General features: G+C 37.9%; 1 protein-coding gene across 3 annotated transcripts in view; it reads left to right on the forward strand.

The window, feature by feature from the left end:
- Positions 1–16,290, forward strand: part of UVRAG (UV radiation resistance associated) — a 318,236-nt gene that overhangs the window by 172,261 nt on the left and 129,685 nt on the right. For all 3 annotated transcript variants that reach the window (XM_008020188.3, XM_038005456.2, XM_038005455.2), the window contains exons 9-11: positions 8,924–9,008; positions 12,531–12,618; positions 14,110–14,170. In XM_008020188.3, coding sequence (XP_008018379.3) covers positions 8,924–9,008; positions 12,531–12,618; positions 14,110–14,170 — 234 coding nt within the window. The remainder of the gene's footprint in view (positions 1–8,923; positions 9,009–12,530; positions 12,619–14,109; positions 14,171–16,290) is intronic.

Here is a 16,290-nt window from a genome sequence, read left to right on the forward strand (position 1 = left end):
TAAAAAGTTGTTGCCAAAATATTTTATGTGAAGTTCCCATCAGTTGTGATCGTTTCTTATTGTCATTTTGAAAAAACAAAACAACAACAACAACAACAAAAGAGTCATTAAGGTGACCTACATATGTAGTTTGTTCTATTTAATTAGCTTCTGCCTGGTTGGTAAATTACTGTTTTCCTTTTGGTCTGCATCTCAGATAAAAGAAGAATCACATGGTATATTTAAATTGATACTTTAATTTCTATCAGAAGGTCATAGATTTCTATTTGAAGTTGTAAATACATTATTAAGTCTTATAACAATTTTTTCCTTTTCTTAGATCATACAGTTACTTATGAAAAGTTATTTCTCAGTTTTTAAACTCAAAATATATTTATTTGAAATGATGACAAAATGTAAATTTTATTAGTTTATATGTATTCTGATTTTTTAAATAACCATCTGACAGAAATTCTTAAATAGACTTCTTCAAAGTTATTAATATCTGACTTTCAAAAAAATGTCTGGACCTGAGGACAGATTCTCCCTAGGATTTATGCTGTTAGCAATAAAAGCCAGACAACTTGTGGCAGGGGTAGTTTGGGGAAGAGGCAGGTAAATATGAGCCCTAAGCAAACTTCTGATTTTATTTCAATTTCCATGTAAGTAATTTATTCAGTTAATGTCTTGTTTGGTTGTAGGAACGGCAGACTGTCAGATTTTAATCTCTCTTTTTTTCCCATGGAAGGTATAGATGTGTAGAAATATGCCACCTGACACAATTGTATATTGGTTTGTCATAATTTTTTCTCCACTTACTCCCAAAATGCACTGGAAGTAATGTTTACAAAAAAAAAAATTTACATTTAGGTGGTTGAACATAGAAGTAAAAAGAGAGCATATGACTTATAAAGGAAGTAGAAAGAGCATTGATTTTTATTTTTCTGCATATATGCCCATGTCAATTCATTTATTCATCATTTGTGGAACACTTACAAAGAACCAGACATTGCAATTAGAGTCAACTTGGCGGGTGTGATAAATACGTAACAGAAATATATAGAGGGTACTGTAGGAACACAGAATATAAACATATGAAAATCAGAACAGCAGGTAAAGGAGGTGACACACTGAGCCTAGAAGAGTATACAGTATTGTTCTAACTAGGGGTAGAAGGTGAGACCTTCCAGGTAAAGGGAACAGTTTATACAGAGGCATGGAAATAGCTTAGGGAATTGTGAGCAATTCCAGTAAAGCTTATTGGGGACAGGCACAAGAATGCAAATGTTAAAAATGAAACTCTCCCCATTTTACAGATGAGGAAAATGAAGTTCAGAGTTGAAATGTGTCTAGTCTTGAATGTAGCACAGGTAGAATTTCAACCTAGATCTTTCTGATTCATAAGTCCATGGGCTTTCTAAATACAGTTCACTGCCTTCCATAGGATCTGCTTATTGTTCTTAAGAACTAATATTAGCTCTGACCTCAGCTGTCAAGCCAATTGTGTAGAGGTATGAAAGGTATCGTTTGTTTTACATTGCCTGTTAATAACGAAGCCTATCAGTTCTATAGGGGAGAAATAAAAATACTCTCTTAGCACTAAATGCAGAGAATAATTTAGTTTCTTATGTGCAAGATATTAAATATCATAATGAAATAAAGTCACTTGTAATTTTGCAAAAGTTACAGCAAGAAATATCTGTTAACCCTTGAGAAAGGCAGCATCATAAATCATAGTACAGAAAAGGCATTTCTGCAGGGAGGGAAGCTAAAGTACTCCAAGTATATTGCTTTTTGGTCATCTGACTTAATGTAGAAAACCCAGAAGAATGACAGTTTATTGGTTTTAACTGTAATTTTGACAGGAGCTGGCCATTGGCCAGTCTCAGACCAAACTCTGGTGAGAGAGAACCAAGAGTTTGTGTTTTGTTTTGTTGCGGGAAGCAAGATTCATAGTCCTTAGCTATTATATTTATAGGAGCCGACATTGACATTTTGCTATTAAAATTATATTGCCTGACTTGTTTTCTTGCTTAACAGAGAGGCTATCTGATTTAACAGAGTAGAACATTGATATATGCCTCGACAGGGCCAAAGCAGTTTCGGAAGATGGTAAACCAAGCTCCGGCATTTGCGTTCCCTCTTTCCCAATGACCTATTGATGTGATAATAAATATACATGTAAAAAGAGTGAAACCATGGTGCTGGTGGAAACAAAAGAGGATGTCATTGGAATAGCAAAGGTTTTGGCACAGTTCTCAAAGATACAAAGTAAATAGGACTGTTTTGATGAATAAACTAAAGCAGAGAAAAACTGCAGCCTAGAACACAAATAGAAACAGCTGCAGGTAGGGTTCCTGATAGAACCATCAGAGGCTTCAAGCTTGGAATTTGCCAGTATTGAGATCAAGAATTTACTAGAGCAATAATCAGGGTAGTTGAGCCTGTTGGCCCATTCTCCTCCTTGTGTGCATTTGGAGCAACTTTCTATAACATTTGCTATAGCTGCTTTCTAAACATAATGGATTCTTGACCTGGTTAGGTCCCATGATATAAGTGTTTGACATGGTAGAAAGTCTCAGTAGAACCTAAAGCGATTGGACTTTTATAGCCAACCCAGAGGAAAACATGAAAGACAACTCTACTCAGGAGTGAAATACCTACCCAAAATAAAATCCCAATGTGAAGCTCCCTTTGACAGTTACAGTAATTCAAAGTAAAACTATACCTTCTCCCAGCATAGATACCCGGAAGGGAAGCCTAATTGTCAACAGGACCAGCTCACTTATACTAATGGCACTAAGGGGTGAGGGCTTTTATGGAAATAAATCTCATAGCTCTGAAGGAAACCTATGCCAGTTGTCTATACTAATCAGTCTAATCACTTATTCATGGGTTTGAGAGGAGCATTAAGGATCATCAGATATTTGAGGAAAACAGCATGAACGAGACCAAGTTGAATAAACAGAGTAACTGACCCAAAATAAACAGACAATACAAGAAATGGAGAACTTTAAAAAAAATCAAATTAATATCCTCAGATTTTCCTTCCAGCCTCTGCCTAAGATGTAGGTGGAAGGAGTTTCACTTCTACCCTAAGAATAAAGAAAAAAAAAAAAAACACTGGATAATGTACAAAGTCATAACTTTTCCTAAATCCATCAGAAAACTAGGATCTCAAGGCAACCAAGTAGCTTGAGTATAAGGAAAGACAGACAGCCTCCAAGGAGAGATTGGTTGTAAGCACTGATTACTAATGGCAGAGCATGGGAAGAAGTGGGGCTGCTAGGTAATAATTGAGCTAAAGCTTTTAACAAATCGTTACTGACCAACTGTGGACTAGTATGTGACTATGGCAGATATAAGGCAGATTTTACCAGCTTACAGTTTCTTCCGCATAGACCTCTATTGGAGCTTCACAAGAAAGATTGAGGACAGGTTAGGAAATCTTTGTTCTTCTGCAGGTAATATGTCTTTTTTTCTATGGCTGCCTTGGATATTTTCTCTTCATTTCTGGTTTTCAGTAGTTTGAATATAATGGTCTAGGGGTGTAGTGGAGCAAGAAGGAGGGAGGAAGGGAATATGTGTGTTTTCAGGTGGATCACCTGAGGTCAGGAGTTCGAGACTAGCCTGGCCAACATGGTGAAACCCCATTTCTACTAAAAATATAAAAATTATCCAGACATGGTGACAGGTGCCTGTAATCCCAGCTACTGGGGAGGCTGAGGCAGGAGACTAGCTTGAACCCAGGAGGCGGAGGTTTCAGTGAGCTGAGGTGGCACCACTGCACTCCAGCCTGGGTGACAGAGTGAGACTCTGCCTCAGAAAAAAAAAAAAAGAAAGAAAGAAAGGAAAAAATAGATGATCAACTTTCTAAAGCAAAAATAATGGTCTTTGTGGGATTATAGCATACATAAAGTAAAACATATGAAGAATTTGAAAACTGGGAAATGGAAGAATTGAAAGTATACTTTTTTCAGTTTTTTTTTTTTTTTTTTTTTTTTTTTTTTTTTTTTTTGAGATAGAGTCTTATTCTGTTACCCAGGCTGGAGTGCAGTGGTGCCATCTCGGCTCACTGCAGCCTCTGCCCCCTGGGTTCAAGTGATTTTCCTGCCTCAGCCTCCTGAGTAGCTGGGATTAACAGGTGCGCGTCACCACACCTAGCTAATTTTTTGTATTTTTGGTAGAGATGGAGTTTCACCATGGTGGTCAGGCTGGTCTCGAACTCCTGACCTCATGATCTGCCCGCCTCGGCCTCTCAAAGTGCTGGGATTACAGGTGTGAGCCACTGTGCCCAGCCATGTTTTTAGTTTTTTTAACGCTCTGTGTGAGGTGGTATAATATTACAAGTTGAATATTTCTAATCAGAAAATCTGAAATCCAAAATATTCCAAAATTTAAAACTTTTTGGGTGCCAACATGATGCTCAAAGGAAATGCTCTTTGGAGCATTTCAGATTTCAGATTTTGGAGTTTAAGGTTGTTGAACCAGTATGTATAATGCAAATATTCCAAAATCTGAAAAAAAATTAAATCTAAAACACTTCCCATCCCAAGCATTTTGGATAAGGTATGCTCAACCTGTTTTTGAAGGTAGACTATGCTTAATTAAAGATATATTTTGTGAATTCCTGGGCAGCCAGTAAACATTTTTAAAGAGATTAAAAAATAAGCCAATAGTGAAGAAAAATGAAATACTAAAAAATACTCAATCCAATAGCATTTAAAAAGAGAGAGAGAAAGGAACAAAGAAGAGATGGAACATACTGAAAACAGCTAGCAAAATGGTAGATTTTAATCATAGCAGTGTTTATATTAGGTGTAAGTAGTCTGAATATTCTAGTTACAAAAGAGATTGTCCAGATTTGATTTACAACAAAACAAAAACAAGACCCAAATAAATACTGTCTACAAGAAATCCACTTTGAATATAAAGGTAGATATATCGCCAGGTGTGGTGGCTCACATGTGTAGTCCTAGCACTTTGGAAGGCCAAAGCAGGAGGATTGCTTGAAGCTGGGAGTTCGAGACCAGCCTGGGCAACATAGTGAGATTCCATCAACACACACACACAAAAACTTAAAAATTCACCAGACATGATGCATGCACCTATATTCCTAGCTACTTAGGAGGCTGAGACAGGAGGATTGCTTGAGTCCAGGAGTTGGAGGCTGCAGTAAGCTAAGATTACACCACTGCACACTGCACCATAGCCTGGGCAACAGAGTGAGACCCTGTCTCTTAAAAAAAAAAAAAAGGAAAAAAAGAAAAAAGATAGAATAAAAGTTAAAGGATGGAAAAAGATGTACCATGTAAATAACAGTCAAAATAAAACTGTAGTGTCTATATTAATATCTGGCAAAGTAGACTTCAAAACAAGGATTATTACCTGGAATAAAGAGGGATACTACATCTTGGTAAAGAGGTCAGTTCACCAAAAGACATAACAATTCTAAATAAGTGTGAACATAGCAATATTGTTTTAATATAGATAAAGCAAAAATTGATAGAACTGAAAGGAGAAATAAGCAAATGCACAATTATAGTTGGAAACCACAACACTCATCCTCAGTGATAAAGATAGAGAGAAAATCAGTTAAAAGACATGACTGTCAATTTTCTTGACCTAATTGATAGCATACCACTCCACTGAACACTAGCAGAATATGCATTTCTTTCAAGTATACATGGAACATTCAGTTAGACCACATTTGGTACCATAAAACAAACAAATACAGAATAATTAAAATCATACAAAGTATGTTTTCTCACCAAAACAGAATAAACTACCAGTTACTAACAGAAAATATCTAGAAAATTCCAAATATTTCTCAATTACACAATATATATATTATAAACCATGGGTCAAAGAAGAAATCACAAGAAAATTGGAAAGTATTTTGAAATGAATGAAAATGAAAATACAGCATTTGAAGTTTGAGGTAAATTTATAGCCAATATTAGAAAAGAACGTCTCCAATCAATAATGTAAGCTTGTATCTTAACAAATTAGAAAAGAAGAGCAAATTAAACCCAAGTCAGATCGAACGAAGGAAATAATAAAGGCCAATAATCAGTGAAATTGAAAACTGAAAGAGTAGAGGATGTCAGTGAAACCACAAGGTAGTTCCTTGAAAAGATCGCTAAAATTGATAAACCTGTAGCCATATTAACTAAGTAAAAAGAGAGAAAATACAAATTATCAATATCAGGAAAGAGAGGGGACAGCACTACAGATCCTACAGAAATTAAGATTATAATGTAGTATTTTAAAAAACATGATGGTAACATCTCACAAGGACATTAGAGGCAGGTTGAAGAGAGTCCCACTGGCTGAATCTGGGATCACTTAAGCACCAAATAATTATGTACAGTAATAAGTTACAAATCATTGAAAAATAAAAAGGAATTAATAATTCTGTACTGATAATGGATAGTTAATAGAGAAGACGGGGGACTCCTGCTTAGAGAAGAATGCTGAGTGCTGACTGATAATTATGGAGGAATTACTGAAGTTGGAATATTATTTTTCAGCATTTGTAGTAAAGATTGATTTAAACAGAAACTATTAATCAAGCTCATTCTAGAGAGAAATTTATATGAGAAGCAGGATGTGTGCATGCTCTTAAACATGGACATCATTGCTTCCAGATATGATACCCTTAGAAGGACACAACATCAGTCATGTAGTATTCAGGTTGGTGATATAAAACCTGAACAACCCTTGTAGAGCTTGAGTATACCATTGCCTCAGTATAATTACTTATTTTGAAGTGACTTTTAGAATTTAGGTTGAGTTTTCTGAAGTATCTTCGAATACTTAGTTCTTCTCTATCTGACCCTAAATAACCCAAACTGCTTCAGTTTTATTCCAGAGCCCACTCCTGTGGAACCAATAAGCTGTATTACCTTTCATAGAGAAATGAATGTGATGTGTTACATTTTAACCTATTCGTTAGCTGGTTAGGATATTTTTTAAAATTTCCTTTTTACCACATTGCAAGGAATTTTCTTTTCTTTTTTTTTCTTTTTTTTTTTTTTTTTGAGACGGAGTCTCACTCTGTCGCCCAGGCTGGAGTGCAGTGGCTGGATCTCAGCTCACTGCAAGCTCCGCCTCCCGGGTTCACGCCATTCTCCTGCCTCAGCCTCCTAAGTAGCTGGGACTACAGGTGCCCGCCACCTCGCCCGGCTAGTTTTTTGTATTTTTTTAGTAGAAACGGGGTTTCACCGTGTTAGCCAGGATGGTCTTGATCTCGTGACCTCGTGATCCGCCCGTCTCGGCCTCCCAAAGTGCTGGGATTACAGGCTTGAGCCACCGCCCCCGGCCAAGGAATTTTCTTGAGGGGAGGTCATGTAACAACATATTCTAGAGTCTTCTGAACTGAGGAGGGGGACACTTATTTGTGTTTTGAAGCCCAGATCTGTCTTTGGTCCCTATTTGTGGTCTTGTTAACACTGTTTGAGTTGAGGCAGCCTAATTTATCTGGGATGAAGAATGATATGGCACATTTCTCTAGTGGTAGAAGAATTCATATACTTTCTGATGAAGTATGTGGGGGTAGAGGGTGTCAACCTAAAGGTCTTAAAAAAATCACTAAGGTGAAGATTTGGGAAGAAATTATATTGTGGGCTGAAAAGTTGTGTTCCTTGGTTAAATTCTTTTGGGGTCAGAGTTCCCAGCTTACTGGTCTTCATAGCACGTTGAAAGAGAAGAGAAGCGTGCTTAAATATGTTGGGAAGGCCGGGCACTGTAGCTCACACCTGTAATCCTAGCTCTTTGGGAGGCCACGGCAGGCAGCTCACAGCTTGAGCTCAGGAGTTCAGGATCAACCTGGACAACATGGTGACCCTATCTCTACAAAAAATACAAAAATTAGTTGGGCACTGTGACATGTGCCTGTTGTCGCAGCTACTCAGGAGGCTGAGGCAGGAGGATCACCTCAGCTTGGGGAAGTTCAGTCTTCATTTAGCTCTGGTCATGCCACTATATTCCAGCTTGGGCAACAGAGAGAAACCCTGTCTTTAAAAAAAAAAAAACAAAAAAAAAACGGAGAATTGAGGTATGAGGGTATCATTTAAAATGTGAAATATTCCTGTAATTCACATTCATGGAGTTAAATTTTGTTCAGCTATAGCTCAGGTTATCTGTCATCATGTAAAAATAGTTGAAAAATCAAAATACACATTTCCTATACACTATGATTTTCACTAAAATACTGATTTTTTGCGGGGGGGTGGGGGTTGTGTGGAGACAGAGTCGCATTCTGTTTCCCAGGCTGGAATGCAGTGTCACAATCTTGGCTCACTGCAACCTCCACCTCCCACGTTCAAGCAATTTCCAGCTAATTTTTGTATTTTCAGTAGAGATGGGGTTTCACCATGTTAGCCAGGCTGGTCTCGAACTCCTGACCTCAAGTGATCTGCCAGCCTTGGCCTCCCAAAGTGCTGGGATTACAGGCATGAGCCACCGTGCCCGGCCTAAAGTAATGGTATATATGAGGAAGATGACAGTTCATAAAAACTACTTACATTTATCAACTATATTTTAGTAGTCAAAATACAGGTACTTTTTTACTCTTTTTTAAAATATACTTTCAGTAATGTTATTCTGTAGCATTTTTGGTTGGAAAGGAATTAACCACTCAGTTTTTTGGTATCTTATCAATTGCTGACCATCTTTCTCAGTCAGTAATTGAGAAATATCTATAGGCAGAGAGTCTTAGGCGTATATTCTTAGGCTCCTGCCAGAGGCTGGACTTGTGTGAAAATTGGACCAATAGGGAAGTTTATTCTAGCTCCTCTCCCCAGAAGATCTCTGTACTCAACCCACTTTCCCTAACTCTTTTTATTTCCCTCTCACAGTCAGGGATTTGGCTTGGCCTCTTTGGTTGTGATTGAGTAATCCTATGTTACATATGGATTTGTCTCCTTCCTTTTCTTTTTAGGAAGTGCATTTTCAGCTGAGCATCTCAAACTTCAACTCCAGAAGGAATCCCTAAATGAGCTGAGGAAGGAGTGCACTGCGAAAAGGTAAGTGCACACTGAGAAGAACTGCTGGGAGTGTGGAGTTTACCGTGAGGATAGATTTGAAAAAGTAGCATTCTTTAAAACTGCTGGTATTAATTTGTAGTCCATATACCTCAGTAACACATTTGTTTATTCAACACATATTCATTAATTAGGCACCTACTGTGTGTCATGCGCTGTGCCAGAGGTTAGTTATGAAAGCTCCTAGTATGTAGTTACAATCAGAAACATGAACACTATCTGAGTTTCTCAGGCCACAGTATCATGGTTTAATGTTTGAGTTTCTTCCTCCTGTCTTCTACATGCAGTTTAGCTTATAGGGTTTTTTTTTCAATAATTTTTTCAGATTTACTCCTGCTTGTCGTTAGCTCGTTTGAATTACTTCAGCAACTTGATTATCTCTCTAACATCAGTCTCTTCATTTTTCCAGATTGTTCTCCATGCTACTATCAGAACTCTCCTCTTAAAATACCATTTTTACCTCATTTTTTGTCTTCTTTTTTTTAAAACTTGGAGAAACATTTCTTTCATTCATTCATTCATTCATAGATAGGGTCTCACTGTGTCACCCATAGACAGGGTCTCACTGTGTCACCCAGGCTTGAGTGCAGTGGTACAGTCATAGCTCACTATGGCCTCAAACTTCTGGCCTCAAGTGATCCTCCACCTCAACCTCCGAAAGTGCTGGGATTACAGGTGTGAGCCATCGTGCCTGACATTTTTATCTTCTTAATATGGTGATCCTTTTGCTTAACTTTCAAATATCCTTTAATAAATTGGCACTATGCAACTGTAGTTAATTTTAGTCGCTCTCCCAAAATTCATTTAACAAATGCCAATCATTTTTCTCTTCATTTTTTCCAACATTTGCTTAATTCATTGGTGCCTCAGTTGCTTTGCTCATCTTCACTTGCTTTTCCTGGAAAGTCCATCCATCTTGCACTTTTCTTCAAAAAAGTTTAGTAGCACTTGGAGATTTGAAAATGCTAGACCGGCCGGGCACGGTGGCTCACGCTTGTAATCCCAGCACTTTGGAAGGCCGAGGCAGGCAGATCATGAGGTCGAGATCAAGACCATCCTGGCTAACACAGTGAAACCCTCTCTCTACTAAAAATACAAAAAATTAGCCAGGCATGGTGGCAGGCACGGATAGTCCCAGCTACTTGGGAGGTTGAGGCAGGAGAATGGTGTGAGCCGGGGGGGCAGAGCTTGCAGTGAGCCAGTCGCGCCACTGCACTCCAGCCTGGATGGCAGAGCGAGACTCCGTCTCAAAAACAAATAAATAAAATAAAATAAAATAAAAAAAGTGCTAGACCTAGAGAAAACCATAGAGAGTATCTATTCTATTTTCTCAATTTGCAGATAGGAAGGCAATGCTCTGGTAAGTTACTATTTGTCCAACTCACTAGCAAAGCCAAGACTAGATCCCATTATGTCTTCAGTGCTGTTTTAGATAAGAAAAATACCAGTGATTTTAGTACTGTTACATACCACTCAATACAATGCTTTTGACATTAGATTCTCCAGCACACCCTCACTGTGTGTCTTATAATTTAATTCAGTTCTCACTCTGTCTTCCTGCAAATAGTATCAGATCCCACAGAATTAAGGACTCATTCCCACAAGACTGCCTCACCACATCAGATGCCAGTTGGCAAGCCCCAGGTTGTGACCTGTGCTTCTGATTGACCTGCTTTAAATAGAGGTTCCCACAACCCACTCCTTGGATTCGATTAATTTGCTAGAGCAGCTCACAGAACTCAGAGACACATTTACTTAACCCTTACTGGTTTATTATAGAGGACATTACAAAAGATACAGATGAACAAGATGGAAGAGATGCACAGGGCAAAGTATTGGGGAGGGAGCATGGAGCTTCCAGGTCCTGTCTGTGCACATCAGTCTCTAGACACCGCCAGTCTGGAAGCTTATTAAATCTTGTTGTGCAAGAGTTTGCATAGGTCTCGATCTCCAGCCCTCTTCTCAGAGTTTGGTGGGTGGGGAAGAAAGTCCAACCTTCTAATCTCTTGGTCTTTCTAGTGACCAGTTCCATCCTGAGGCTGTCTAGGAGCCCCTGCCTTAACACATCTCATTAGCATAAACTCTGGTGTGATCAAAAGGGGCTCATAATGAATAGCAAAAGACACTCTTATCGTTCAGGAAATTCCAAGGGATTTTAGGTGCTCCGTGATAAGAACCAGGGACAAAGACCATATATATGTCATGTTATACCACAGTGCTCTTTGCATTATACTATAGGTTTTTTACACTCTGACCTACAGTTTCTCCTAAATTCCTTTTGTTCTTAAATTCTTGACACAGTTGATCAGGCAACTTACTTTACAGGTATTTTACCTATTGGTCATGTTTCTTAAGTAGTGCAAGAGAAAAGCTGGTGCTAGGCACAGTGTCTCATGCCTGTGATCCCAGCACTTTGGGAGGCTGAGACGGGCAGATAGCTTGAGCCTAGGAGTTTGAGACCAGCCTGGGCAACATGGTGAAACTCTGTCTTTGCAAAAAATACAAAAATTAGCTAGGCATTGTTGAGTGCACCTGTAGTCCCGGCTTCTCAGGAAGCTGAGGTGGGAGGATCACCTGAGCCTGGGAAGGTTGAGGCTGCAGTGAGCCAAGATTATGCCACTACTCCAGCCTGAGTGACAGAGTGAGACCCTGTCTCAAAAAAAAAAAAAAAAAAGAGAGAGAGAGAAGGGTAATTTCATGCTATAGCTTTTTATTTGTTATTTTTAACTTTTTTTCTCACAGTCCAGCGTGTTGGTTTTTGAGGTAATTCTAATACGTAATTTTTAGTGAAATATAGAACACTTTTTGAAGAAATACCATCCAGATCTCTCTTGAAATCAAATTGGCCTCATTAAATTAACTGTGAAATCTTGGTCAGATTACTCAGACTCTCCAAATATTGTTTCCTTTTTTATAAATAGATATAAATAATATTAACCTACTAGAGTTGTTATAGTAACTACATAAGGCCATTTGTACCCTTTACATTTCTTTTTTTTCAAAGACAGTGCCTTGCTCTGGTGCCTAGGCTGGAGTGCAGTGGCATGATCAGGGCTCGCTGCAGCTTCAACCTCCTAGGCCCCAGCAGTCCTCCTCCATCAACCTCCCAGGTACCTGGGACCACAGGCATATGCCACCAAGCCAAGCTAATTTTTTTATTTTTATAGAGATGGGATCTCCCTATATTGCCCAGGCTGGTCTTGAACTCCTGGGCCTCCGAAAGTGCTAGGATTATGGGAGTGAGCCACCACTCCCAGCCCCCTTTACATTTCTTAGCATGGTACTAATCATACAGAGTAGCACTCAGTGTATAGTTAGCTTGATTGATACTGTTTGGAGATAGGTCAAGACTTATGGTAGCTATTATTTATGCTTCTACTTCAGAGTTTCTGTGGCCTATTACAGATGGCATAATCTTTCTTTGCATTAATTGTATGGAAATAAATGTTACAAAGCATGCAAGCATATATTTTTTAATAAATGTATTTTTTCTTTCCTCATTAGAGAACTCTTTTTGAAGACTAATGCTCAGTTGACAATTCGTTGCAGGCAATTACTCTCTGAGCTTTCCTACATTTACCCTATTGATTTGGTAAGTTTCAAATTTTCTGAAAATATTTTTCTTTTTGAAAAGATGATTTCTGTGTGAAATTTCCTCTCAATGAAAAAACTCATTGCTCTAGGCTTAATCTGTGCTCTGTCATGATTCATTCAGAAGCTAATGTCTGTTTAAATCATAGATTTAGACTTGTTTGGTCTTAGGTTCTACTACTTCATTTATATCACTTTGGTGGTGGGATGCATTCATCATCTGAAAGACTGCCAAATTATTTTGGTTTCTTTAGGATCTTTTTACTTAACCACATTATCCATTATCACCATTTCTTCTTCTTCTTTTTTTTTTTTTTAAGACAGAGTCTCGCTCTGTTGCCCAGGCTGGAGTGCAGTGATGCGATCTCGGCTTATTGCAAGCTCCGCCTCCCGGATTCATGCCATTCTCCTGCCTCAGCCTCCCGAGTAGCTGGGGCTACAGGTGCCCGCCACCATGCCCAGCTAATTTTTTTTTTTTTTTAGACAGAGTCTCTCTCTGTCGCCAGGCTGGAGTGCACTGGCATGATCCTGGCTCACTGCAACCTCTGACTCCCTGGTTCGAGTGATTCTCCTGCCTCAGCCTCCTGAGTAGGTAGGATTACAGGCATATGCCACCACGTGCAGCCAATTTTTATATTTTTAGTAGAGCCAGGGTTTCACCATGTTGGCCAGGATGGTCTTGTGATCCGTCTGCCTTGGCCTCCCAAAGGGCTGGGATTATGGACGTGAGCCACAGCGCCCGGCCAATTTTTTTGTACTTTTAGTAGAGACGGAGTTTCACTGTGTTAGCTGGGATGGTCTCGATCTCCTGACCTTGTGATCCACCCGCCTCGGCTTCCCAAAGTGCTGGGATTACAGGTGTGAGCCATGGCACCTGGCCCATTATCATCATTTCTGACATATATGTGCAAATATATGTGTATTGTTTTAAAAAGATGATTGATAATTTTCATGTATTAGTGTTACTTAAGATATTCCTGGGTTAACTGTCAGGCTATTAGGGTTTTGAGCCTAGTTTCTTAGGAGTGAATAAAGGAAAACTTTAATAAAATTGATTAGAATTATTTTTCAGAGAACTAAATCTGCTAAATTTGATAGTTTTCTTTTTAATGACAAGTTATTTAAAAGACTAATTTTCAGAGAAGAATGCTAATAGGATTTGAGTTTGCTTATAGAATTTTATTAAACTATTTATATATGTGAATGAACCAAGGATATTTTTATGATGATAATTTTACATGGCTTTTTCCTTGGGCATAATGTCTTAAATGTTATTATAGAAAATGTCAAGTATATGTAAATGTAGGGGGAGAGTAGAATGAATCATCATGTACTTATCATCCAGCTTCAACAATTATGATAGTACTTGGAATTTAGAACAGTGTTTTAAGTCAGCACAAACCTGCTGACTTAGAGTTTGTTTGAGATTTGACATTTGACTTAGCGGTTGTTTGCTTTATTTATTAATTTTATTCTTTAATTAAATTCACAGAATGAACATAAGGATTACTTTGTATGTGGTGTCAAGTTGCCTAATTCTGAGGACTTCCAAGGTATTTTATTTTTTATTTTGAAGATTTGGTATATATTAATATATGGAAATAGAATATCTTGAAATGCTCTTTGCCTAGCACTTTATCCAAAAGAATTTTTGGACCTTCTGTACTTTCCCAATTGCAAGTATGTATGTCAGACTCCTTGATAGGAGATAGAATGTTAGTTCTGATCATAGAAAAATAATTACTGAACTTTATATTAGAAATTTAAAAGAAAATAGTTTTTAAATGGGCTTTAAGCAAATTAGGCGGTAGGGTTCTTAAGAATACAAATAATTGCCCTTCCTTTTGGTTCGATTTTTATGAAAAATTTGTGTGTGTTTGGGAGCAGAGGAATAGCAAACAAAATCTGTTCTGTTACTATTTAGAAAGTCATATTACTGCTGACCTGAAAAGTATTTGAAAATTTAATTTTGTGAAGTTTCCATTACCACAGGCTTAATTTGTTATACTACCATTTTTCTTATCTTTTAACTGAAAATAAATAAATTACATTAAAAGTATTATAGAATATGATCCTTAGTAATTTCTATATTTTAAAATCTTTTGCTTTTCCTACTCACTTTGCAAATATTCCAAAGAATTTATTTTCTTTGGCATATCAGTGATTATTTTTATTGTTAGCAAAGTGGGTTCTTTTCCCTTAGGCTAAACAATGCTTTGAGGCCTACTGAATATCTTTATAGATTATTCCCAAAGCCAGCATATTATCTACTTGAGAAGTTACCGAAGAAGAAGAGAGCGTTGCTAGTTTTGATCAGGACTTTCGTTTTCCTATAAAGAAGCTGTTGTTATTGGTGATCATTTAACATCTAAGAGTGTTTTGTTACCCCGTTGGGCCCTTACTTGTAAGTACTTTGGATGTGATAAAAGGAGAGTGATAAACCAGGAGCTAGAAAACCTATGTTCAAGTCCTGATTGCCCTTCTATAAACCATGTAATTTGGAACAAGTCGTGTAACCTTTGAGTTGATTTCCTAATTGATTGAATGAACTATTAATTTATGCCCTACCTGTCTTATATGATTGTTGTGAAAAATTAAGTGAGGTATACCAGTAGCTATAAATACATAAGATTTTGCCTAATCTTTAATACTCACAAAAACAAACAAAGGGATCCTATAAGGAAAATTGTATTCAGTAACTTGCTTGAGACCACAAAGCCAGGTAATAATATAGCTGGGATTTGTCTGGTTTCCATTTCATAGTGCTCCCTCAGATATCTGTAAGACACTCATAGAAATGTGTTTTGATGTTAATTTTAGGCAAAGTTGTGGTGTCTTGAAGCCCATGGTGCATCATTTTCCTCATTTATTCATTTAGTAAACATATTGAGTACTTTTGTCCCGTACCAGTTTCCTGGGATACAGAACATCATTCATTGAAAAAAATGTTCATTGAACATCTAAATGCCAGGCACTGTGCCTTTGAGGATACAATGATGCAGAAAGTAAACATGTTTTCTCCTTCCATGGAGCTTATTGGGGGAGACAGCCAGTAAACAAGAAAATAAGTAACTAGCAAATATTTAATAGAGGAATATGCTATCCCAGAGAATGGAAGAAACGGCTTTAGATAAAGCAGTCAAAGAAGACTTCTTTAAGGAGAAGTATAAAATTGAAGGCTAAAAGGAGCCAACTATGCTGCAGCTGGGGGAAGAGCATTTCTGGGAGACGTGTCAGCAAGTACAAAGGTGATGATGAAGGAGGAATGGGCTTGGCATCTCTCAAAAAACTCAGTGTTGGGGGAATGTGAGAAAAGACTTGTATTTTGGGTAAATCATGTAATCTTTCAGCTTAATTTCTTATAAAATGAGATATCTATATCTGTAATTTCTTGTGATGATTGAATGAAATAACATTTGAAAAGGCTTTTCATATAGGAGATACTCAAATATAATCGGAATTAGTTGCAAAAGAGAGAGGAAGGAAGGACAGGAAAGACCAGACGTGTGCAGCTGGAGCATAGTGAGCGAGGGAAGAGCTACTTTAGAGGAGGTAGGAGATGGCAGCCAGGGCCTTGAGGTCATGGTAAGGAGTTGGTATTTAATTCTCAAGGAAGTAGGAAATGCCTGACGGACTTCAAGAAGCGGAATGGCATGAGCTAAGTTAGGCTTTT

Source organism: Chlorocebus sabaeus, chromosome 1, assembly GCF_047675955.1.
Source record: "Chlorocebus sabaeus isolate Y175 chromosome 1, mChlSab1.0.hap1, whole genome shotgun sequence".
Classification (NCBI taxonomy): domain Eukaryota; kingdom Metazoa; phylum Chordata; class Mammalia; order Primates; family Cercopithecidae; genus Chlorocebus; species Chlorocebus sabaeus.